The sequence below is a fragment of the Megascapheus bottae genome, chromosome 8 (assembly GCF_031878675.1).
Source record: "Megascapheus bottae isolate mThoBot1 chromosome 8, mThoBot2.hap1, whole genome shotgun sequence".
Taxonomy (NCBI): domain Eukaryota; kingdom Metazoa; phylum Chordata; class Mammalia; order Rodentia; family Geomyidae; genus Megascapheus; species Megascapheus bottae.
Window position 1 is genome coordinate 30,484,934 of NC_143516.1, and position 25,026 is coordinate 30,509,959.

At 36.9% G+C, this 25,026-nt stretch overlaps 1 protein-coding gene across 1 annotated transcript in view; it reads left to right on the top strand.

The window, feature by feature from the left end:
- The first annotated feature begins 214 nt into the window (after positions 1-214).
- Tbc1d32 (TBC1 domain family member 32) overlaps positions 215-25,026 on the top strand; it is a 146,319-nt gene continuing 121,507 nt past the window's right edge. Inside the window, 6 exon segments of the mRNA XM_090338207.1 lie at positions 215-407; positions 9,722-9,883; positions 13,455-13,477; positions 13,480-13,628; positions 19,821-19,889; positions 21,513-21,638. Coding sequence (XP_090194333.1) covers positions 253-407; positions 9,722-9,883; positions 13,455-13,477; positions 13,480-13,628; positions 19,821-19,889; positions 21,513-21,638 — 684 coding nt within the window. The 5' untranslated portion in view covers positions 215-252.

A 25,026-nucleotide genomic window follows, 5' to 3' on the forward strand; every position in this document is an offset into this window, starting at 1 on the left:
GCATCAAAACTCTAAAAAAAAAACACCAATAAAACCAAAGACAGGGCTTGCAAGGGCCCTGCGCCCCAAGGTCAGGAACCTCACTTTTCTAGATAACTGCAGGCCTCGGAGGGCTCCTGCTGGACGCTGGACGCGGTCTCCTAGGTAACGACGCTGCGCCAGGCCGGGATTGGGTGGCGGCGCGCATGCGCCGCGCGCCGCGCTTCCTGGGATCTGGAATGGTGGCAGCCGGCATCCTGATTCCCACGCAGGATGGCCCTCTCCTCCAGCGAGGACGAGCGGGTGCTGCCCGCCATGCTCAGGCAGTTGTTCCAGAGCGTGAAGGAGAAAATCACGGGTGCACCCTCCCTGGAGTGTGCCGAGGAGATTCTCTTACATCTGGAGAAAACTGACGAAAACTTTCACAAGTAAAGATTGCTTTTCAGTGTTTTATTTGTTAAATCATCAAACGTACTGTGAAATGGTATCAGAAACGCTTATCGTGAAGTTGGTTGGGTAAAGAATATTCATTTGATTGTTCTTAAAATATGGTCCTTGGAAATGCTGGCTCCCCCTTTATTTGCCCCAATGCAGAATGTATGATTTCACTGATTTTCTGCCCCATTACCACCAGCAGAGCCCATTGCTCTTGTATATGTTTATATGTATATTTTCCTGGCAAGACAGTAACATTACTTGTAAGCTACCCTTGTTCTTCAAAGAACGATATTGTTTGAAGGTTTTCCAGACACAGTCTGGAAGTTGGGATCCCCGGGATCCTTGGTCCTTCACTGATTTTGTTTCAGTAGCTGTGCTGTTAATCAGTCATCGCTGCCAGGGAATACTGAACTGAAGTGCTGCTAACTTCCTCTTCAATAATTTAAGCTACAAGAAAAGAGTCTGGGATACACACGGATGCCTGTGGAATCTCAGAAATATAAGTACCAGGTAGAATGTCCTGCACCTAGGAGCAGAAGAGAAGGGAACATTTGAGGCAGAGTTGAAGGACCCTAAAACTCACACTGAAACATCTTGACTATAAGAGTCCCATATTTTCTTTTTAAGAGTCCCATATTTTTCTTTTGATTTTTGTTTATATAATTTTAGTGAAAGCTTTTTATCAGGTATCCAGGTGTCTCATTATTAGTAGTAATTGTATCTTTAGTTCCATGTTTGAATTTCATACTGCTATCACTAAAGTGACACAAATTCTCTTTTCATGTTACCTTTTACTGATCTGAGTACCCTGAAGTTATTGTCTAGAACTTGTACCAGTATCAAACAGACATCAGGAGATCGTTGTTTCTCTTTAAATTTGGTGCAAAGTCTGACTACTTGCAGTTTTGTATCTCATTGACTGCTTTCATAAGAGTCTAAAGAGAGTTTTAAAAAGTATGAAATACAGATAGAAACTTTTCTCTCCATCTATATTTATCTGTAGTTCTCTAATCTATTTATCTTTTCTTGTATGTATCCTCCCTCTCCCTCTCCCTCTCCCTCTCCCTCTCCCTCTCCCTCTCCCTCTCTCTCTCTCTCTCTCTCTTCCTTCTTCTCTCCTTCCCTCCCTCCTTCCATCTCTCTCTTCCCTCCCTCAACTCTTTGAGTCTGGGATTACATCAGTTCGTGTATGCATGCATGTGTGAATGTATGTGGGTATGTATTATCTCTCTGCTTTCTGAGACAGTTCCTTTATGTAGTTTAGTCTGGCCTTAGCCTCATGAATGCTAGGATTACAAGTGTATGCCACCTCACTTGACTTAATTTCTTTAATATAGTTGTCCTTGAAGTATCATGATTTTTTTTTGCTAATTTCCTCATTAAATTTTCTACTACAAATAATGATTGAATGATAATGTTCTTTATTTTAGAGATACCGAAGAGCAGCTTTTGTTGGCTAGCTATTGATTTATTTAAAATTAAGTCATTAATACAAGTACAAACAATGTAAGTTCTGTCGTTAATATTTTGCTACCTAATAATAATGATCTGCTTAAAAATCCAGAGGATGGGCCGGTAGTTTGGCCTAGTGGTAGAGTGCTTGCCTAGCATGCACGAACACCCGGGTTCAATTCCTTGGTACCACATGCATAGAAAAAGGCTGGAAGTGGTGCTGAGGCTTAAGTGATAGAGCTCTAGCCTTGAGAAAGTCCAAGGACAGTGCTCAGGCCCTGAGTTCAAGACCAGGACTGGCAAAAAAAAAAATCCAGAGGAAAGCTGGGCATGGTGGTTCACGCCTGTAATCCTAGCTACCCAGGAGGCTGAGATCTGAGGATTGAGGTTCAAAGCCAGCTGGGGCACAAAAAGTCTGTGAGACTCTTATCTCCCAATTAATCACCAGAAAACCAGAAGTGGAGCTATGGCTCAAATGGTAGAGAACTAGCCTTGATCTGAAGAGCTCAGGGCAGTGCCTAGATCCAGAATTCAAGCCCAACCACTGAAAAAGATATCCAAAGAAATTATAAATTAACAACTGGTTTGCAGTCTTACGATCCTAAAAATATTTTTAGGAAGTAGTTTTCATCTTAAGGGTAAAAAAAATTCATAGTATTTTAGGGCATTATCCTGAGATCTGTCATAAGAGGAGAAAGTGTTTTTCTTCTTTTTTTTTTTTAATTGTTGGTCAGGACCTAGGCTCTGTCCCTGACCTCTTTTGCTCAAGGCTAGTGCTCTACCATTTTGAGTCATAGCTCTACTTGTAGTTTTCTCATGGTTAATTGGAGATAATCATCTCACAGAATTTCCTGTCCAGGCTTGCTATGAACTAGGATCTTCAGAGCTTACCCTCCTGAATAGCTAGAATAATAGGCATGACCCACCAGCACCTGGCTTAAAAAAACTTTCATATAGGCAAAGAAAACATTTGACATCTTCATAGGTGAGTTAGTCTGGGTGTTCTTATTTTCACTGACCCACTTTTCTTAGAACACTTAATGATCTTGAGTCAGTAAAATATATGTTACTTCTAAAGCGTTTCATTCTCTGGAATATTAGTCTTCCTATTTCCACTGTCAGAGCATTAGTTCCTTAAATTCACCTGATTTTTGTCCTATTTTTACAAAGAAAATTTTTATTACACAAGCTTATAAGGGAACCTTAGGTATTTAGGCAATGATCATTTTTTATAACAACATGGCATTTTGAAGACAATTGAGTTCATAAATGATGTGAAGAAAATATAAAATAGGAGAAAATATAGTTACCAAGGGGAAAGTCCAGAGCATTGACAATGTAGCCTTCACTAGATTAGTCTTTCATATACTATTAATATACAAGCTTAAAGTCTGTCATGGGATAAACCCTGTGAAGTTAAGCACTAGTCCTTAAATCCTTGTAATGCTAGCTATTTGGGAAACAGAGACTGGGAAGATTATGGTCCAGGCCAGCTCCAGGTTTAAAAAAAAAATCCACCAGCCTGTAGCCCCACAGAAAGAACTAGGCACCGTGCTGTGTTTATTCTCCCAGCTATAATGGGAAGCATAGGGAGGAGGAGGATTGTGGTCCAGGCCAGCCAGGCAGAAAGAGTCCTATTTAAAAATAACTGGTACAGAAAAGACTGCTAGCATATCTCAAGTGGTAGAGGACTTGCCTAGCAAGTACAAAGTGCTGAGTTCAAACTCCAATGCCACCAAAGTGAACTTCTGCAACCTCTCCAAACCTCCTTTGTGATTCCAAAGTATTAGATCTATTTTAAGAATTCCTAGTATTTATCATGTAAAATGATATGAAAAAAACATTAAAAGGTTACGTGTCTTGTTTCTTGAAAAAGAAAAGAATTCCCAGTGTCAGCATTTCAATTTGTAACTTACACTAATACTTTAAAAAATCAGTAGTAATAAAATTTGTAGACGAATCATTTCTTTCTTATTTAAACAACTAAAAGGATGAAGTCCTAGAACTTCTGCTAATTAGATGTTTTCTGTCCTTTGTAATCTATATTTGTTGATATTTTGACATAAAAGTTCATCATGAATGAGACTAAATGAAAGGATCTCTAGGATATGGAAACAAGAGCTTTATCTTGTGTGATTTGTTGTTCTTAATGTACTATGTTACTTCTCTTTTCCTTAGCCCTTTGGTTAATCTCATATTGTTACTGTATCTGATTTTGTTACATGATATATTGTATATATGTTTATTTGAAATAGGAAAGGGAAGGGGGAAAACAAGATGGGGGGAGGGAAATAGGGACAGAAACATGGGAGGGGGGTGTCAGTGTGTGAGAAGTAATGTACCTACTACCTGAATGTAACTATAACACCCCTATACATTACCTGACAACAAAAAATTAGAAAAAAAGAAAATAAAAAAAAGTTCATCATGAAAAAACAATCTTTAAATATTCTTGGAAAAATCGAAACGGAGAAGACTGGCAAAAGTGAATGTTCTTTTACTTGGTTTGGTCAGTTTTCTATATAATTATGAAACATTTAACAGTAGAGAAATGAGGTAATCAGATCAAGCAATTTTTTTTTTTTGCCAGCCCTTGGGCTTGTATTCAGGGCCTAATCACTCTTCTTGGGTTCTACTGCTTGAACCACTGCACTACTTCTGGTTTCTTTCTGTGTATGGGGGACCGAGGAATTGAACCAAAGTTTTTATGCATGCTAGGCAAGCACTCTTACCATTAGCCCAAACTCCTGACCCCCAAGTGTATCTTTACATATTTCAAATGAGTGTCTATTTAGTTATAGTAATATATGTATCTTAGTTAGCAAATTATTTTTCTCCTAGGCCTTAGTGACATTGTTTGAGGAGTATTTCTTCTTACATTTCTTTGTTTCTCATATCTGAATGAGAGATCAATCAATAGGTGGTCAATAATTAGCTTTAAGTTAAAAAATACTTAAGATGTTATGTGCCTGACCTTGGCTGAGTTAGATAGCTTTGAGTGAAAGAATGAAAGCGGTGATTTTTGAGGACTATTGTAACTCTAGTGCTTAGCTTGAATGTGAGAGAGGAAAGAGGAAATGAGGAGACAATCAGGGCTACAGTGGTTTCTATGTGATGTAATGTTGTTTTGTACTGATAGGGTCAAAGGGATGAAAATGATAGTGTTCAGCACACATTTAGGATTGGAGGCTGGGTAGATAGGATTGGGTGAGTAGGTCTGGGGTGCAGAAGATGGAATAATTAAAGAACAGTCCTCTAGGAAGCATGAAAAGTAATTCTGTTGGTAGAGTAGAATAGGAACAGGTGGCTCATACCTATAATCCTAGCTATTAGAAGGATGACATCTGGGGATCATGGCTCAAAGCTAGTCAAAGCTTTGGTGTTTAAACAGTTAAACACCAAAAGTTGAGAGGGAAGCTCTGGTTCAAGTGATAGGGGACCAACTGTGAGAAAAAAAAATCTCAAGAATAGTGCACAGGCTAGGAACTCAAACCCCAGGACTGGCAAACACAAAATATGTGACAAGTGGTTGGAAAGACCTTAATTTTTGTTCTTCTCTGTCTTTTCTTCCCCATTTTTTCTCTGCTCTTTATTTTATTTACAGAGAGGATTATAGAAAAAAAAGCCACATATCTAGGCAGGTAGTTTTGTCCTGTCACTCAAAATTTAGTCAGAAAAAAATTTGTGGGAATGAGATCTAACCTCTAAAATATTTGAAGGGATAGGCAAGTCAAATTGACAGTCACTGATGTCCAAGTGGAGAGATAAACCCTTTCCAAGTGATGTATTTCAATCTAAGTATTTATAACATTTCTGCTAGTAGGTGATACATAGATAAGTGAATGAATCCCAATGAATCCTGTAAATAAAGACCAAAACAAGTCTAGGTTTATGGCAATGATATTGTATAGTTTAATTTCTGGAAGAAGTACAGTTATCAAATATGATTTAAAAAGTTCCCAGTTCAGTGGGATCAGGAGTCAAACAGAGGATGCACACAGATAGGATAATGTAAATGCTAATAGGCAGGGACAGGGGAGAAGGAATACCAGGTTTTGGGTAACTGTGAAACCCTTTATCAGATGGTAACATTTTAGGTTATGGGAGCTACTCTAAAGGAAATGTGGTAGTAAAACATTTAGGTGGTGAATATTCTAGAAGATATTGAAAGCAGAAATAGAGGAGTGTTGGACATGTGTATGGTAGCCTTGGGATATCAATCTCACAGGAAAAAGTGAAATATATAAGGTGTGTAATGTCAAGACAAAATGTGCCTTAAATTTACAAATAATGATAATAATAATAGTTACCATTTGTTGATCACTAAATTTATGTGAAATCCTATGTTAGATGTGTGGCACATATTACCTAGTATCTTTATAACAATTTCCAATATAGATGTTTACCTATTTTATAAATTAAAAATGCCTGAAGCCCTCAGAAAATCTATAATTTAAGAAGCCAATTACTATGGGAAAACTGGTAAAAACTGATATTTGATGATCACTGAATCTCTTACTTGCTTTTACTTGCCCTTACTCTGACTTGGTCATTGTAAGTCACTAAGATTTATACTTGGTCTGTTAACTGAGAAAAGCACTTAATTTTTACTTTTTAATGTTATATAACTGAACATAAAATTATTCACTAATGTTTTGGGTCAGTAATGTTTATTTGAGTAGTCATTTGCTAACTGCACTTCTAAGAACTTTAGAGTTATTTACAAGCTATTTGCAATAAAGAATCTCTCTGGTTCAGTGGTTCGTAAATTATAGTTCTGGGACCAACAGTATCATTACCAGCATCATTTGAGAACTTGTTAGAAGTGCAGATTCTTAGACCTTACTCTTTTCCAGCTGAATCAGCAACGATGAGAATGGGGCCCAGCACTGTATATTATTAACACGCTCTTTAGATGATTTTGTTTTAGTTTGACAGCTACTGATTTATGACTGATTTAAGCTGCCTATTGTTAATCTATAGGCTAAAAAGATGTGAATGAAGACCAGAGCGGTGGTTCATGCCTAATCCTAGCTACACAGGAGGCTGAGATCTGAGGATTAAGGTTCAAAGCCAGCCTGGGCACAAAAGTCTGTGAAACTCTTATCTCCAATTAGCCACCAGAAATCTGGATGTGATGCTGTGGCTCAAGGGGTAGGGGAGTAGCCTTGAAAGGCTCAAGGACAACGCCCAAGCCCAGAGTTCAAGTCACATAACCGACCCCCCCAAAAAATGTGAACAATAGTCTGATGGCATTGCAAAGGGAAAGAGAAGTTATGGAGGAAAAATTTATAGATTTATAGGACTTGCTGTTTGTATATGAGACATGGAGAAAACTTAAAACTGAGACTGTGCACAGCCATCTGTTTAAGTGATGGTGTAATTAACATAAATATATAAATAAGGAGAAAGTAGTTTGTGAGTGGGGAGTAGAATGACAGATGACATTTTAGTTAGGACAACTTAGATATAGTGAAGAAATACAATGTGGGGTCGGGAGTGTGGCCTCGTGGTAGTGCTTGCCTAGCATGCAGGAAGCATGGAGAAAGAAATCCAAAGTAGTTTTTTACACTAGAAAATTCATGAACAGATCTGGTGTTCAATTGAGAGGTTTAGACAAAAGAGCTAATGAAATCCCTTGTTTCTTCCGAATCTGAAGATGAAAGTCTAGATAGAAATGGAGAATATGCAAAGTGGTGCTGTGGCTCAAAGTGGTGGAGCACTAACCTTGAGCAAATAGGAATGGAGAATATATTTGCTAAACATTTTTTCTTTAATTTATAGTTTACACTTGCATAGTTCAAATTTCTTGTCTACTGCCTTTTTATTTCTTCCAAATAATGGGATAAAGTAGTTTATAGTTATAGATTATAGATGAGGAACAAAGACTTCTCTTAGGTCACACAGTTAATAAATGATGTAGCAGAGGGTGTTAGGCTTCCCCCCCCCCTGAATTTAGTAGTGAATGCCACTCAGCCAGAGCAAAAGATGACATTCTTGAGTGACTTGGCTAAGGTGGCTTTTCTTTATAGAACATTCAGTTGTTTAATACATACTGAAGAAGCCTGGCATTGGTGGCTCATGCCTGTAATACTGGCTAATCAGGATTGTGAGATCTGAGATGTGGGCCTTGAAGTCAGCTGGGTAGACAAATATGAGAGACTCTTATCTTCAGTTAGCCAGTAAAAAGCCAGAACTGAAGGTGTGCTTTAAGTGGTAGAACATCAATGAGGAGCAAAACAGCTGAGTGAGAGTATGATGTTGAAGCCCTGAGTTTAAGTCCCAGTATGGGCACATGCGAGCACACACCCACACCCACACTGAAGATTATACACACACACACAAGTTACCATAATGGACTTATAGTTATAGCAGCTAAATTATTCAACATCTCCTAGGCTGCCTATATTTGAGGATCTTATTCAGCTGGACATTTTGAATATACATAACATTTTCAAAATTATGCATTCTAATTTATCTGTGATTTGAGAGATGCTAAAACTTTAACTCTTAAATCATGCTATATTTATTCTCTTTTAATTTTAATGCCTATATTTCAGAAAATAATTACTTTGTGGAACATTTACCTTTTCAGGTTTGCTATTATTATTATTATTATTATTATTATTATTATTATTATTATTATTTATTTGTTTTTGTGGGTCATTGGGCTTGAACTCTGCCTGGGCTCTGTCCCAGAGCTCTTCAACTCAAGGCTACCTCCTTACCCTTGAGCCAAGCCCCACTTCCCATTTTCTGGAGGTTAATTGGAGATAAGATTCTCAGGTCCTTTTGTGCCCGGGCTGGCTTTGAACCTTGATCCTCAGATCTCAGCCTCCTGAGTAGCTAGGATTACAGACATCTGCCATGCCTGGCTCAGGTTTGCTATTATTACTTTAATATTAGCATTTAGTATTTAGCAATGTTAAGAAAAATGTCCAAAGTTCTGTATTATATGAGATACTTATTTCTGTAAACATAAACAAGAACTCTTTTTTTTTGCCAATTTTGGGGATTGAACTCATGGGCATGGCACTGATCCTGAGTTTTTCTTTGCTCAAGGCTAGTGATCTACCACTTGAGCCTCAGCTCCACTTCTAGATTTTTGGTGGTTAACTAGAGATAAGACTCCCATAGTTTTTCTTTCCTGAGCTGGCATCCTTAGATCTCATTTCATGGGCTGACAGGATTATGGAATGAGATACAGCATCTGGCCATGGACAAAACTTTTAAGGTAGAATTTAGAATTTAGTTCAGTTATCATTTTTCAATACTATTAAGGAACTTCATGTGGGGGAGCTTAAACTTTTCCTGTTTATTCTTTCATAATTACTATATTCTGTTTTCATTTAAATAATTATGCAAAAATTTCCAACAACTGTCCCTACCTTTCAGCATCACATTTTAAAGATAAGAGCATGATGAAAAAATGGGCAAAAAAATCTCTAACCTAATAAATCTTTGGATTCCTCTGAAATTTGCTTCTTAGATTGTCCTTTTCTTTTCCATGATCACTTGTAGGTGATGATCTTTTCTAAGTGACTTAGATAAAAAAATAAAACTGTTTAGATAAGCTTGATGATTTGGCATGATTGGTTTGATGCTACTTTAAGGAATCTTTTCATCAAATTTTATTTTCATTATCTTTAAGAAGTTCTACAAAGGAGTTACCATTTAACAGTCATTTATGAATACAGTATATCTCACCCATCCCTCTCCTCCCCAGCTCTTTCCTTGCCTTTTTTAACTTTGTAGGATGGATGTTAGATTACACCTTCCTATGTGAACATTTTGTAGATATGGCTAATGAGTGAGCTCATGGTATTCCCTTCATTTAAAAATATTGTTTCAGCTATGAATTTGTGAAATACCTCAGGCAGCACATATGCAACACTTTGGGATCCATGATTGAAGAAGAAATGGAAAATTGCATAGCTGATCACAATCAGGGGGTGGAATCTGGCTATGACACAGTTGTCCAGTATGTTACTAAAAGAACTCAGGAATCTAAAGAGTGAGTATACATCCTTGATGATATTTTACTGTGATTTTTCTCTCAACAGGGCTTCTCAACAGTATTCCCAGCCCCTGACTCTCCACCCCGTTTCCCTCCTAGTAGGCGAATGATGCTTTACAATGATGAATCAGATCCAAACCTTTCTTCATGGAACCCTCCCCAAAGACTACCCACTTTGCTCAGAGTGAAATTGGAGAGTCAAGATTTGCCATGAGTCTGCTGCTCCCTCTCCTTCCTTGTTTCCTACCCTAGCTTGCTTCATACACTGCTCTAGCCATACTTGTCTTGCTTTTCTTTTTTTTTTTCCAAAAGAAAGTTTTTTATTGTTGGGTTACAGTTACATTTGTCAGGTAGTAGGTGCATAACTTCTTGCACATTGATACCCCTTCTTATGTTTCTGTCCCCGTTTCCTTCCCTCAACCCCTCACAATCATCTTGTTTTCCCCCCTTCCCTTTCCTGTTTGAAATAAGCAAATGAATGTACATACAATATACCAGGTAACAAAGTCAAATACAGTAATAACATGAGTTGTCTTGCTTTCTTAAAGCAACAAGTGAGATCTTCCCTTGGGAATTGATACTTTTGTTGCTTCTGCTACCCAGAGTGTCCTTTCCCTAACTATTTACATGACTTACTTCTTCACTTTTGGGGAGAGGGGTGGAGTGAGGGAAGATGTGAATTCAGTTCTTCAGGGGCCTTCACTCATCTCTCTGCATAAACTGCCTTTCCCCTTTCATGTTGTTTTTTGTTGTTAGAGTTCAGACTCTTTCAGACTTTCATGCCTGTATTGGCTTTGAACCATGCTCCTCAGATCTCGGTCTCTTGAGTGTCTAGGTTTACAAGGCATGAGCCACTGGTATGTGGCTAAGAAAATGCTCTAAAAAATATCTAAGCTGTTTAATTTTTCTGTTTTAACTTACCCATGTGTAAAACTTAAAGTGATCACTATCTCACAAAGATTTCAATGAGTTAATAAATGTTTGTGTTTTGCATTATGAACCATGGATGAAAGGTTTTAAACTGTATAGAGTATTTTTTGCTTAACTTTTTTTCTTTGTAATTCTTCAAAAATTATACAGGGCTAATATGGCAAGTATATGTTTGTGGACAACAATTTTACTGTAGCAAGTAACTATAAAAGTACTTTCCTAATGAAATATTTTAATTTTTTTTCTTCTCTTGTTGGTCATGGGACTTGAATTCTGGGCCTGGGCACTGTCCCTATGGTCTTCAGCTCAAGGCTAATGCAGTACCACTCTAAGACATAGCTTCATTTCTGGTTCTCTGGTGGTTAATTGGAGATAAGAGTCTCACAGACTTTTGTGCCCAGGCTGGCTTTCAACCGTAATCCTCAGATCTCACCCTCCTAAGTAGCTAGGATTATAGGCATAAGTCAGTGTGCCAAGCATTTTTTGATCTTTTTAAAACAGATGTTTGCAAAGGGAAGCATTTTTTTTTTAATAAAACAAACCACTAACCAATGCACTCAACATGTTGATTTTCATTTTTATATGTTCTATATTCTCTCTCTCTCTCTCTCTCTCTCTCTGTCTCTCTGTCTGTCTGTCTCTGTCTGTCTCTTTCTGTCTCTCTCTCTGTCTCTCTCTCTGTCTCTCTCTCTGCCTCTCTCTCTCTCTGTCTCTCTCTCTGCCTCTCTCTCTCTCTGTCTCTCTCTGTCTCTCTCTCTGTCTCTCTGTCTCTCTCTCTGTCTCTGTCTCTCTCTGTCTCTCTGTCTCTCTGTCTCTCTGTCTCTCTCTCTCTCTCTCTCTCTCTCTCTCTCTCTCTCTCTCTCTCTCTCTCTCTCTCTCTCTCTCGTATGTGTGGGGGTGTCCTGGGGCTTGAACTCTGGGTCTGGGCTCTGTCCCTGAGCTCTTCAGCTCAAGGCTACCGCCCTATCCTTTGAACGACCGCCCTACTTCCCTTTTTCTAGTGAGTAATTGGAGATAAGAGTCTCTTTGGACTGGCAGGCTTTGAATGGTGATCCTCAGATCTCAGCCTCCTGAGTAGTTGGGTTTATAGAAGTGAGCCACTGCATTGCACCCAACTCATATTTTTATTCTTGTCCTAATACATTCCCATCACTACATTAATAACTTTTTTCTTTTTTATTGTAATTAATAGAAGGGTTACAGTTATATTCACCAGATAGAAGGTGCATTACTTCACAAACACTTATACCCTGTCTCATGGTTTTTGGCCCCATTTCCCTCCCCATACCCCCTCCCCTCATCTTGTTTTCTCCCTTCCCTTTCCTATTTCAAATAAACAGGTAAATGTATATACAATATACCAGATAGCAAGGTAAGATATTGTAACAATATGAGACTAACCAAGGGACAACAAAAGAGATGAGAAATAACATAGTACATTAAGAACAATGATCACACATTATATAGCTCTTGTTTGCATATCCTGGAGGTCTTTTCATTTAGCCTCATATGACCTTATGTATCTAGGTTTTGAGCTATTGTAATCCTCTGCTAGGAGAGTCCAAGTTTGTACTAATTATGACAAATGAGGGAAACCATTGAGCCTATGTTCTTTTGGGTCTGGTTTACTTCACTTTATATGATTTTTTTCTAAGTCTTCAGAGAAAGTGATTTTTTCCTAGCCCTGCTAAGACAATTACAGGCAGGACTTGGAATTCAATAATGCTTAAGAACTTTTCTCATAGCAATAAAGATCAGTAAGTCAACCCCACAGACAAATAGTCTTTGGCAATAACATGTTCCTGAACCCTTATTAGTAGATAAAATTTTACTAGAAGATTTGGTCTTAAATTATGCTGAATATGCTGAGTATATATTACAATCACTAGGTGAATATCCATCTCTAAGGATGTACAACAGGTCACCGCAACATAATATAAAATAAAACCTATTTTTTGCTCTAGATACTAAAGTGAGCTTAACTGTATTTAAATGTAAAATCCTCAACCTGATTTTATAAAGTTCATCTCATTGTATTTCATTTTATCACCTTAAAGTTTCACTTATTTGCAACTTTGTATATTTCTCTCTTTAGCTATTTTTTCTTTTTCAACAGAAGCCTGAGGGCTCCACTCCTAGCCCCTGCCGGTTCTCTTCCTCTTTTTGCAGGGATAGCACCTTTTTACCCTAATCAAATTGTCAGCCAGTGTAATAACAAATTTTTATATAATGTTTTATACTTATAAGGATGTTCCAGATATTTTCATTTATTCATAACTATGCCATATGATTTATCAGCTAGATTTATGTAATTTCATAGTTGAAGAAATTAAGCCTTGTTTCCTGGTATTTTATAGTTGGGATTGTATACTAGGATTTCTAATTTCTAAATTTCTAGTTTAAAATGACCTTATGGTTGCTTAGAGTCTGGCAGACTTACTGTCTTAGTTCATGAAAAGCTTAATTTTTATTCCTGTTTTATTCATTCTATTGTATCACTCTATATTAAATAGTAACTTTGGATTTTTCTTCTGGGCAATTGTGTTATAGAAAAAAAATCATCACGTAATTTAATTTAGCTGTCTTTTAATTTCTGTTGATCGTCTTTCACTTATTAATACTACTTGGAATTTTAAAGATACAAAGAAATGATGCATTCCCTGATGTTATGATGGTAGTGGTAGAGTCTATGATTAATAAATTTGAAGAAGATGAGATACGGAGCCAAGAGAGGCAGAGAAAAGTCCAAAAAGAGAAGAACAATAGTTATTGCACAGATAATTGTTCTGATAGTGACTCATCATTTAATCAGGTATGTTGCTTAGTTTTGAATTTATGTTGTGAAATGATGTGTAAAAACACTAGGTTTAATAAATTATGTATTAACCAGATGTTTTTCTTCTTCCTAATTCAAAATATTTAGAAAAATATAAATGAGAAAATAGCCTATTATTGAAGATTTGATTGTTAAAATACCATTTTATAGAATTATTTGTTCAATGACATTATATTTGCAAAGTCTCAATAAAATAAAAAATATACAATATATAATATGTGTAATATACTTATATGATTATATATATATAGTCAGTTTTCTTTATTGTGAACTTGATAATTAACAAGAGAGTTGTAAGAAAGCTCAATCCTTTAGTCCTTTCATTGTGTAATATTTTCATAATTGCCTATAATCAGCGACAAAGTCCAAGGAAATGGTGTTTGTTGTTGAGATTTGTAGAACTGAAAAAGCAACTTTTTTTTTTTTTGGCTAATCCTGGGGCTTGAACTCAAGGTCTGGGCACTGTCTCTGAGCTTCTTTTGCTCAAGGCTAGCATTCTACCATTTGAGCCACAGAGCCACTTCCAGCTTTTTCTGTATATTTGGTACTGAGTAATTGAACCGAGAGCTTCATGCATGTTAGGCAAGAACCCTACCAGTGAGCCACATTCCCAGCCCCTGATAGAATAACTCTTGAGTGGGCAGTTAGATATACACTATTTGACCACAACTTCTGAAAAAAAAATCCACCAGTTTGCTGTCATCCATCCCCTATACAAACTGCTCCTCAATGAGCTTCCCAGAAAGAGAACAAGATGGTCTTTCATCTTCATATCACCTGACTTGGAGGAGTAGTGTTATTTCCCACTGTAAAAGCTTTTGACATTAGCTCCTGGAATGGGTGGTGATCAGTCTGAGCGTGTGCATAGTAACATTTCCATTAAATATCCATACTGTTACAGATGCCTTCGAATGATTGCTCACTCTGGACTTAGAAAATTATGTCTGAATTCTTCTATAAATAATAAAATGTTAACACATTCAATGTTGCTGTTTTTATAGCAGCTACATTTTGTGAATGAAATAGTCACTATTTCATTATGTAAAGATCGTAAGCAGATTGTATCCACAGTTTTAATCTATTATTGAAAAACAGGAGACTGTTGGTTTAAGTTGGTTTGAGGATAATACAGAATAAAAGTCAATGAAGATAGTGCTTTCTACTACTGTGTGAGCATAGCAATGGAAGAATTTGGTATTATGATTAAACTTGGAAAAAATCTGCAAAACAATTCTCGAAAACTTCTAGTTGTTTGTTGAAATTACTACTGTGCACTGGTCCCTGAGCTTGGCTTATGTTCATTGTAGGAATTGCTAGTTCTTCCTGCAGAAAAAAAGTGGGACTAATAATTATGAATAGTAGTAATAATAATAATAATAATAATTTCATAATTTTCCCAAGGTTGAATTTTGAGTTAGAGATAGACATTGAATATAGGTAAGGCCTCATGTCTCCTTCTTCTTTTCTGTATTATCCACTGACTGCTTGAGTTCAAATTCATTTAATTACTTTTTAGTTACTGGGTCATGGTATAATGTCTTAACCTATTTGTGTTAGAATATTTCTCATTTTTAACATGGAAATGATAGTGTCACTTACTCCATAGGTTTGTACTCTGAGTATTGGGGCTTGAACTCAGAGCCTCATGTTTTCTCTTGACTTTTGCTCAAGCCTGGTACTCCATCACTTGAGTCACATCTTCTGGCTTTGTACTAGTAGTTCATTGGAGTTAAAGGATTCACAGTCTTTTCTCTCCAGGATGTCTTTGAACTACAATCAGTTCTTCACATCTTGACCTCTTCTCTCAGCTATGATTATAAGCATATGCCAGCAGCACTTAGATAAAGTTACTGGCCCCTTCCTATTAGCTTTCATTGTAGTTGCTGAGAGGCTATGTGAGTGGATCCCAGTTCCACCTCACACATTCACAGAGTGCATTTCTCAGTTGTTACTGTCTATTTTTCTCCTGGTCCTAGGGCTTGAACTCTGGTCCTGGGCACTGTTCCCGAGCTTTTGTGCTCAAGGGCAGTGCTCTGTCACTTAATCCACAGCTCCATTTCTGCCTTTTCTGTGCTTAACTGGAAATAAGAGTCTCATGGACTTCGCTATGTGGGCTTGCTTTGAACCACTGTCCTCAAATGGCAGCCTCCTGGGTAGCCAGGATTATAGGCATGAGCTACTGGTGCCTGGCTGGCTTTCTTTCTTTCTTTCTTTCTTTCTTTCTTTCTTTCTTTCTTTCTTTCTCTTTCTTTCTTTCCTTCTTTCTTTCCTTTCTTCCTTCCTTCCTTCCTTCCTTCCTTCCTTCCTTCCTTCTTTCTTTTTTCTTTTCTTTTCTTCTTTTTTCTTTTTTTTTTCACTGAGCTGTGCTTAGACATAACTTGCTGTAGGGAAGTTAAAATTTCAAATTTCATATTCTTTCATCTTGTAGTTTTTCTACCATTCACTTCCTTCATAGTATTTAGTGTAGTATAGCATAGGCATTTTTTTATATAGTTCCCAGGTTATTTTTATTTCCTTTTGTATGGAGATTTTGACTTTAGGATACTTGTTATGTTTTACCCTGTCATGATATTAACTTGTTTTAGGCTCATTCTTAGATTGAAAGAAGCCATCTTTTGGTATTTGTGGTAATGGTCTAGCAACATGTCCTTATCCACATCCTTAGATATAAAAAACCTGTAAACATGGCAAATGGAGTTTTGGTGATGTAATTAAGGGTCTTCGGATGGGGAGAATCTCCTGAATAATCAAAGCTGGCCCAGTGTAGTCAGAAGAACTATATAAGAGAGACCCAAGTGGAGTGGAGTTATAGAAGGGGTTGTGTAGCCTGGCACGAAGGTTGGGGTGATGTGACTGCTAGCTTGAAGTTGGAGGTTGACAGTGAGCCAAGAAATTTAGGCAAGCTCTAGATGAAAAAGGCAGGGAAATAGATTCTTATCTTTCTGGGAATAGCTCAAACTCCATCCTGTTCTTAGGCTTTCTATTCTTCCAGTAAGAATTTTCTTGAGTAGCTTTATTCCTGTATCAGGTTCATGGCCTTTTCCTGTACTTCAAAGTATATGCTTTCAACTACAGGCTCTTCCTCTCTCTCTCTCCCTCCCCCCCCCTCTCTCTTTCTTTTTCTCTCCTCCCTCCCCCCTCTGTTTTTGCCATTACTTCTCAAATAATTGATAATATCTTGAATTCACTCTGTTTTTCTAAAATCTTTATAGTTGTGCCAGATTCTTTTTGATGAGTATTTTGTATTACTATGGAGGGATTGAAAGGCTTTTATCTCTTCCTCAACAGCATCAGCTAGAACAAAAGGACTAGTTAGTTACTGCCTAATCTGTATTACACACAGAAAAATGTAGGCGCCTCTATCTTAGACATGTAGAAGGGAAAGATAAAGATTTAACAGATGAATACAGTAGAGTGGATGCCCATCTTTCTGATCATGGCTTGGAGAAGATTTGGATAGGATCGGGTATGAGCTCATTTGCCTTAATTGTAATATTTGTTTATTTTGATAGTACTCTCTTGAGGAGCTAAGTTGACACCAGAAGATGAAACTAATTTCTTTAACAGCATTAATATTTTTATCTTCTACTTGAGCTTTTAAACAATATTTTGAATATTAATGGATTTTTCTTAATTCCCAGTATAGCACTTTTAAAGAAAAGGACAAAAGTTCTTTTATTGGGTTAAAACACAATTAAAATATCTAGGAAATTTTATGATAGACTTAGGTGAAATTAATTTTAAAACTTTATAGTTATCTAGGTGCTGGTGGTTCATTCCTATAATTCTAGCTATATAGGAGGCTAGGATTTGAGGATCATAGTTCAAAGCTAACATAGCAAGAAAGACTGTGGAACTCATCTCCAATTAGCTGCTAAAAGGCCAGAAGTAGAGCTGTAGCTCAAATGGTAGAGAGTTAGCCTTGAGCAAAAAAGCTCTGTGACAGTGCTTAAGCCCTGAGTATTGCTTAAGTAGTGCCTAAGCCTAATATTGGCAGTAAAAAACAGCCTTATAGGGGCCGGGAGTTTGGCCTAGTGGTTAAAGTGCTTGCTTAGCATGCATGAAGAGTCGGGTTCGATTCCTCGGTACCACATATATAGAAAAAAGCCGAAAGTGGTGCTGAGGCTCAAGTGGTAGAGCTCTAACCTTGAGAAAGTCCAAGGACAGTGCTCAGGCCCTGAGCTCAAGCCCAGGACTGGCAAAAAAAAAAAAAAAAAAAAACAAAAAACCCAAAGACCCAGCCTTATAATGCCTGGCACTGGAGGTGAGCTCAGGGCCTCCATCTTGTTTTGCTGATGATCTGTCATAGTATGAATCTGTCCCCAGTCCTTTTGCTTTGGTTTATTTTGTAGAGAGGGTCTCCTATAAACTTTTCCTCATTATCCTCAAATTGTGATCCTTCTACATCTGATTCTGCTACCTCTGCTTCTGGAGTAGCTGGGGCCACAGTGTGTACTACCACACTAACCCTCCCCCCCATTTCTTTCTGGGACAGGATCTGCCTTTGAGTAGTGTAGTAGTGAGGAAGTAGCATTGGTGGCTGGATTTCTGATATGTAAAACGTGGGGGATTTTTTTTTCTTCTGGGTTTAATATTGTAGGAAACGAAGGAAAACATGGAGTCTTAACTGATCTGAATGAAAATCTGGGTAGGTGGTAGGGCAGTTTGTCAAGATGGGGAAGTGTGAGTAAGAATCCCAGTTTGGATGTGTGAAGTTTGAAGTGACTATTAACTCTCCACATGTAAGCATGAGGTGAGCATGACTTGTGCAATCTGAGCTCAAGTGAATGATAAGAATTAGTCATCATGAGAAGTGCAGAGTCAAAGAACTGGTTGAGATCAACTCAGGAGAGTTTAGTGAGGGGAAGGAGGTGAGCCTCTCATCCCTTTATCACTTGATGAAGTTATTCAGCCAGTTTTGTTTCTCTATTTCTCCTTTTTCAGAGTCATCATGAATTGAGATAGTATAGCATTTGATACACAATATTCATTTTCAGCTATTTATTATAAGTTTTTGTTACTTTTAGATGATTATCTTTAGATACTATGTATCTAAAAAAGTTGCCTTTGGTGGTGTGGGGGAGACCTTTCTCCAGTAGTTCTTATGGATCTACTCTGCACTTCTTTTATCAGACTTTTTTTTTTTTTTTGGCCAGTCCTGGGCTTAGAGCACTGTTCTTGGGTTTTTCTCAAGGCTAGAGTTCTACCAATTGAGTCACAGCACCACTTCTGGCCTTTTTTTTTTTTTTTTTTTTTCTGTGTATGAGGTACTGAGGATTACAGGGTACTGAGAATTACAGGGACTTCGTGCATGCTAGGCAAGCATTCTACCACTAGGCCAAACTCCCGGCCCTAGACTTGGGTTTTTAACTATGGTAATTGTTTTCATCAGCAACAACTATGGAGAAAGGCTAAAAAATAAAAATAAAAAAAAAGGATAGGGAAGTCGGTAGTGAGAAAGTTCAAGCAGACCTGTAGCTATATGTGGGGCTCTTTTTGTGCCCTTTTATTTGTTTATGTTGCTTATCTCTCTGTTTCATTCATTTCACATTTCTGGGTTCACAATATTTCAGTTTTCTGGTTTTTGGGGACATAATGTTCTACATATTGCAAGTGCTTAGCAGCAAACACTAATTTTCATATGAAGGTAAACTGTTCCGTTGAGACATTCTGCTCTCATTTAAAAGTCTTGGAAAACAAGACAAAATCAAAATAGATCAGCCTGTGCTTGTTCAGAGTGCACACTGTCCTTCAAATCTATTGACAAAATCATTATAGCAGCCAGGTGCTGGCGGCTCACACCTGTAATCCTTACTACTCAGGAGGCTGAGATCTGAGGACTTCAGTTGAAAACTAGTAATAAAGTTCATGAGACTTTTGTCTTTTTTTTTTTGGTTGGCGTGGGACTTGAACTCTGGGCCTAGACATTGTCCCTGAGCTCTTCAGCTCAAGGCTATCAACCTACCCTTTGAGCCACAGTGCCACTTCTTAAGTCCATGAGACTTTTATCTCAGTGAACTGCTAGAACACCAGAAGTGGAGTTGTGGTTCAAATGGTAGAGTGCTAGCCTGGGCAAAAAAGCTCAGTCTCTGAGTTCAACCCCCAGGACCCTTACCAACTAAAAATATAAAGGTCTACTAAGAGACTGTTGTGTCTATTCTGTTACAGAGTTACAAATTTTGTCAAGGAAAATTACAACTAATTTTAGATGAATTGGATCCTGGGCAACCTAAAGAGGTAAGTGAAAGGAGAGCTGTATCAGGTAGTGATTTATCATATATTATAGTGAGCCACACTACAACCAGTGGCTACTGTTTTAGAGCTAGGTCTTATTTGTTACCTGCATCCCTATACTGATATCCCTGGTAAGCTTTTCAATCTTGGAGTGAAAGGTCAGGCTTTGCTTAGAGAATTGTCATCGGTAGGGGAATTTTGATTTTCCCTTTCTTCCATGGTGAAGGGATGAAGTTGTGTGCATCCAAGCCAGCACTTTATTGTTGATTTGTTTGCAATAGTGATTTCTTAGGAAAAAAAATCACTTAATGTTACCCGTATTCCTAGAAAATGTAAGCATTTAATTAACATTTTAAAATAGGCAGACATTGTCTATTTATTATATATGAAACCCTTTGAAATATGTATACATTGAATAGTGATTAAATTCTGCTGCTAACATTTTTTGGTGTGAATAATTAAATTGCACATATTGATTTTCAAGAATATAATACATTATTATTTACAGTTACTATGTTCCAAAATAGAGCTCTTGAACTTTTTCCTTGAAATTGAAATTTCATATTTTTGACTAATAGCTTCCTAATGCTTCTATCTGAAACTTTGGAAATGTATTTATTAGGAAAAATATTCTGAAGAAGCAAGTCTATAGAATTATTTCTGTTTATGTTGAAAGAATTTTACAAATTACAGGTTATGATGTCCTACTTCATTTGAAAATAAATCTGAGGTAGAAAATACAATAAGGGAGGTGGCGCTGTTGCTCAGTGAATAAAGCCCTAGCCTTGAGCTGAAGAGTTCAGGGATAGCACCCAGCCCTGGAGTTCAAGTCCCACCACCAACAAAAACAAAAACAAACACTAAGTGGAAAATACAATAAGGTGTTGCAGACTTTTCAGCATTAGACTTTTCCTTTGAGTTTCTTTATGCTGTTTTCATGAGAATTTAGAATGTATCAGTTTACTTACTCATTCTCTTTTTCCCTTTCCTTTCCCTTAATAGTCCCTTAGTTTGGTTAATGTTCTCTGCTTATCTAGGTCCATAATTATGTATATTTTGGATCATTCTATTTCTCTTGGGCTTGGGACATTGCATATTGTAGTTTTAAGTCATTCATTTATTCATTCAGTGCTGGTACTTGAACTCTTGGGCTTTGAGCATGGGCTTTGAGCTCTTGCTTTTCTTTTTTTCCCTCAAGGTTGGTGCTGTACCACTACAGCTACACCTTCACTGGGGCATTTTTTTTTTCAAACTGATTAATTGTATGTAAGAGTCTCTCACATTCATCTTTCTAGGTTGGCTTCAGATTGTAATCCTCTTATCTCAGTCTCCTAAGTAGCTAGAATTACAGATTTGAACCACCTTCCCTGACTCCTTAGTCACATTTAGTGTCTGAATTTTGCTTTACACAAAATAGCAAGTTGAGTTATTATTTTTATCTGTTTTGCATTTAATTTAAAAAATGAGCTCTTTAGAGCTATTTTGTAGAGGGGATCTAATTTTCATAAATGACTCATTAAAAGTTATTTAGACTGTCTTTCAATATTTGGTTAAGTATTATATTTGTATGGATAAAATTATTCCAGTGGCTAACTATTGAAGAAAGTCTTCTTTTAAAATTTGTAGGTGAGATATGAAGCCTTACAAGCATTATGTTCAGCTCCTCCATCGGATGTTCTGAACTGTGAAAACTGGACGACTCTCTGTGAAAAACTGACAGTGTCACTTTCTGATCCAGATCCTGTCTTTAGTGTAAGGAAATACTTGTAGAAATAGTAAAAAATAATTCTTGTTCCTTTACCCCTCTAAAACTAAATGGGACTTGATAGCTTTCCTTTATAGTACCTCCAACATTTATGGAGCTTTAGTTTTAGCTTTTGGATTAACTGGATTTTCTTTTTTTTTTTAGGAATTAACTTACTATTTAATAATTAGATTTTCAGTATGGTCAGTATCATACTTCAATGACAAATAGTAGACTGTTACATTGGGTGTTCTGTTTCACCTTGTGAAGGAATACTCATGTATTTATATTATTACACTTGAACTAAGATAATTGAAAAAAAAAGTCCATGATATATGAAAATTTAATCTTAAAAATTGATGCATGATTAATTCCAAAGAGTTCTTAATAATATTCTTCCTGGATTTAAGTGTTATTTTGAAATTATTTAAATGCTTAAAAGGAGAAGTGAGAGAACATGAAAGCTTAAGAGTTTAGAAAATATTTTTGTGTTGAATCATAAAGCAAATATAGAAAATTCCAGAAATTAGAGATATAATTGATTTTTATGAAACTTGTTATGCATTTGACTTATAAATGGTAGTTATACAATGAAAGTAAGCCCATTTAAACAAGTGAAAAATTCTAAAAATATCTTGACCATATCTAAGCATTTGATCATTCATGAGGCTTAAACTTAGGGCCTGGGTGCTCTTCTGGAGATTTATTGCTCAAGGTTAGCACTTTACCACTTTGAGTCACAATGCTACTTTTGGTTTTCTGGGAGTTAATTGGAGATAAGGGTTTCATGAACTTGCATCCTTGGGCTGGCTTCAAACTGTCTCAGCCTCCTGAGTAGCTAGGATTATAGGCCTGAGCCACCAATGCTTAGGTGACCATAGCATTTTAAATACAAACTTGACTTTATTATACCAGGTCTTTTTCTTCCTAATATGCTAGTGAAGGAAACCTTCATTTCAAAAAATGGATATGGTGTTTTGTACAGAATGTAAGACCTTAGCATAAGGGTTATAATTTTTAATTTTTTAAGTAAGTATATTTGAAAAGCTCTATCATATATCATTTCTAGTTTTCTTTCTTTTTTTTTTTTGCCAGTTTTGGGCTTGAGCTCAGGGCCTGAGCACTGTCCTTGGACTTTCTCAAGGCTAGAGCTCTACCACTTGAGCCTCAGCACCACTTCCAGCTTATTTTTTTTTTTTTGTATGTATGTGGTATCAAGGAATCGAACCCAGGTCTTCGTGCATGCTAGGCAAGCACTTTAACCACTAGGCCAAACTCCCGGCCCATTTCTAGTTTTTTTTGAAACATTCTGTATATAAATTTGAAAAAAAAAAGCCTTTGGTTTTAAGAAATTAGAACTTACATGTGGTAAAGAGTACAAATGATGAGATAATAATTATCTCAGTACGTCTTCTTTCAAAAATCACCTTGGGGCCGGGAGTTTGGCCTAGTGGTAGAGTGCTTGCCTAGCATGCACGAAGACCCGGGTTCGATTCCTCGGTACCACATACATAGAAAAAAAGCCAGAAATGGTACTGAGGCTCAAGTGGTAGAGCTCTAACCTTGATAAAGTCCAAGGAGACAGTGCTCAGGCCCTGAGCTCAAGTACATGACTGGCAAAAAAAAAAAAAATCACATTGCATGGTCACTGATAATATAATGCACTGATAAACAGAAGTTATTTGGGAGCTATTTTTGTCATTATTATTTTTGGTGGTGGGGCTTGAACTCAGGGTTGGGCACTGTCCCTGAGCTTTTGTACTCAAGGCTAGTACTCTACCACTTGAACCACAGCTCCACTTCTGGTTTTCTGGTGGCTAATTGGAAATAAGAGTCTCATGATGTTCCTGCCTGGGTGGGTTTTGAACCACAATCCTCAGATTTTAACCTCCTGAGTGCCTGGGATTATAGGTGTGAGCCATCAGCATTCAGCTTTTTGTTAACTCTTGTCAAAGGAAAAAAAAAAACAAAAAAGATTTCTGTTTATTTAATAAACTTTCATGCAGTTCAAAGTTACCAACACCAGAGGGTATTACAGACTTTCATAAAATCCTTGATGCAAGGACTTCAAGGGAGAAAAAAGATATTTTAGGGTCACCTTTAACATTTCATGGCTTTTTGACAACATAAAATGCAGCTGTAAACTTGACTTCACTTTTTTTCTTCCATTACTTACGAGAGCTAGAATCATGCCTTAAATAGGTTACCTTTGCTTTTGAAATTGTAACTGTATGAATACATTAATGGATCAGTATATTAGTCAGTGCATTATTTAGCCATTATAGATTATTATGTGGCAAGCATCAATTTCATGACTGGAAACAAATTTTTTTCACTTTATTTTATTGTCAAGGTGATGTACAGAGTGGAAACAATTCTCATAGAAAGAAAATGATAAAACAATTTGTATTTTGAAGTAGAAAACAAAGTGAGACATACTTTGATTTAAAAATTGTACTTGATCCAAATTGATGCATTTGGTTATTTTTTCATCTTCTGTCCTTGGATCTCCTATCCTTATGGGCTAGTAGATGAAATGGAGTGAAAGTCATAGAATCTGAAATGTGACATATTATAGAAAGAGATTTCCTCAAGCATTTACTGATCTATATTCAGCAGAAGTTTATTGGTGATAGTAGAAGATACCTTAGTCATTTGAAGAACTAATTCTTGTGAACATTTCATCCTAAATGATAAAAAGTATGGTTATTATAGGCATGATGATCAGAATTCTATATGGCTAATTACTGAAACTACCTTATAGAAACACATCTTGGATTTAAAACTATATGATCCATTCCATTATATGAAGATTCCTATACATGTGTCTTTCTCTAATGAACCTGACCTTTCTCCCCACCCTCCAATGTCATTACTTAATGGTATTGGATTTACAGAATTATATTTTTGATATTTGATAAAAAATCTAATATTGCTCAAGTCCCACACCAGCTCAAGAATGTTTCATGTTTTATTGATTTTTTAAAAAACTTAGTGTATTTTGGCTATACAAGGGGAGATTTCACATTTTCATTCCACATATACAATGGATTCCAGTGAGTGCTTCAGCGAATATTCTCCCTCACCTCTTTCCAACTCCTAATACAATTAAAATGTTTCATTGCTCTATTTTTTTTTTTTTGCCAGTCCTGGGCTTGAGCTCAGGGCCTGAGCACCGTCTTTGGACTTTCTCTAGTCTAGAGCTCTACCACTTGAGCCTCAGCACCACTTATGGTGGAGGAATTGAGCCAGGGTCTTCATGCAAGCTAGGCAAGCACTCTACCACTAGGCCAAACTCCCGGCCCTCATTGCTCTATTTTTATACTTGTTAACCATCTTTTTTCAACCATATCCTTCCTTGTTTAGCTTCCTTAAGCCAACTCCCTCTTACCTGTT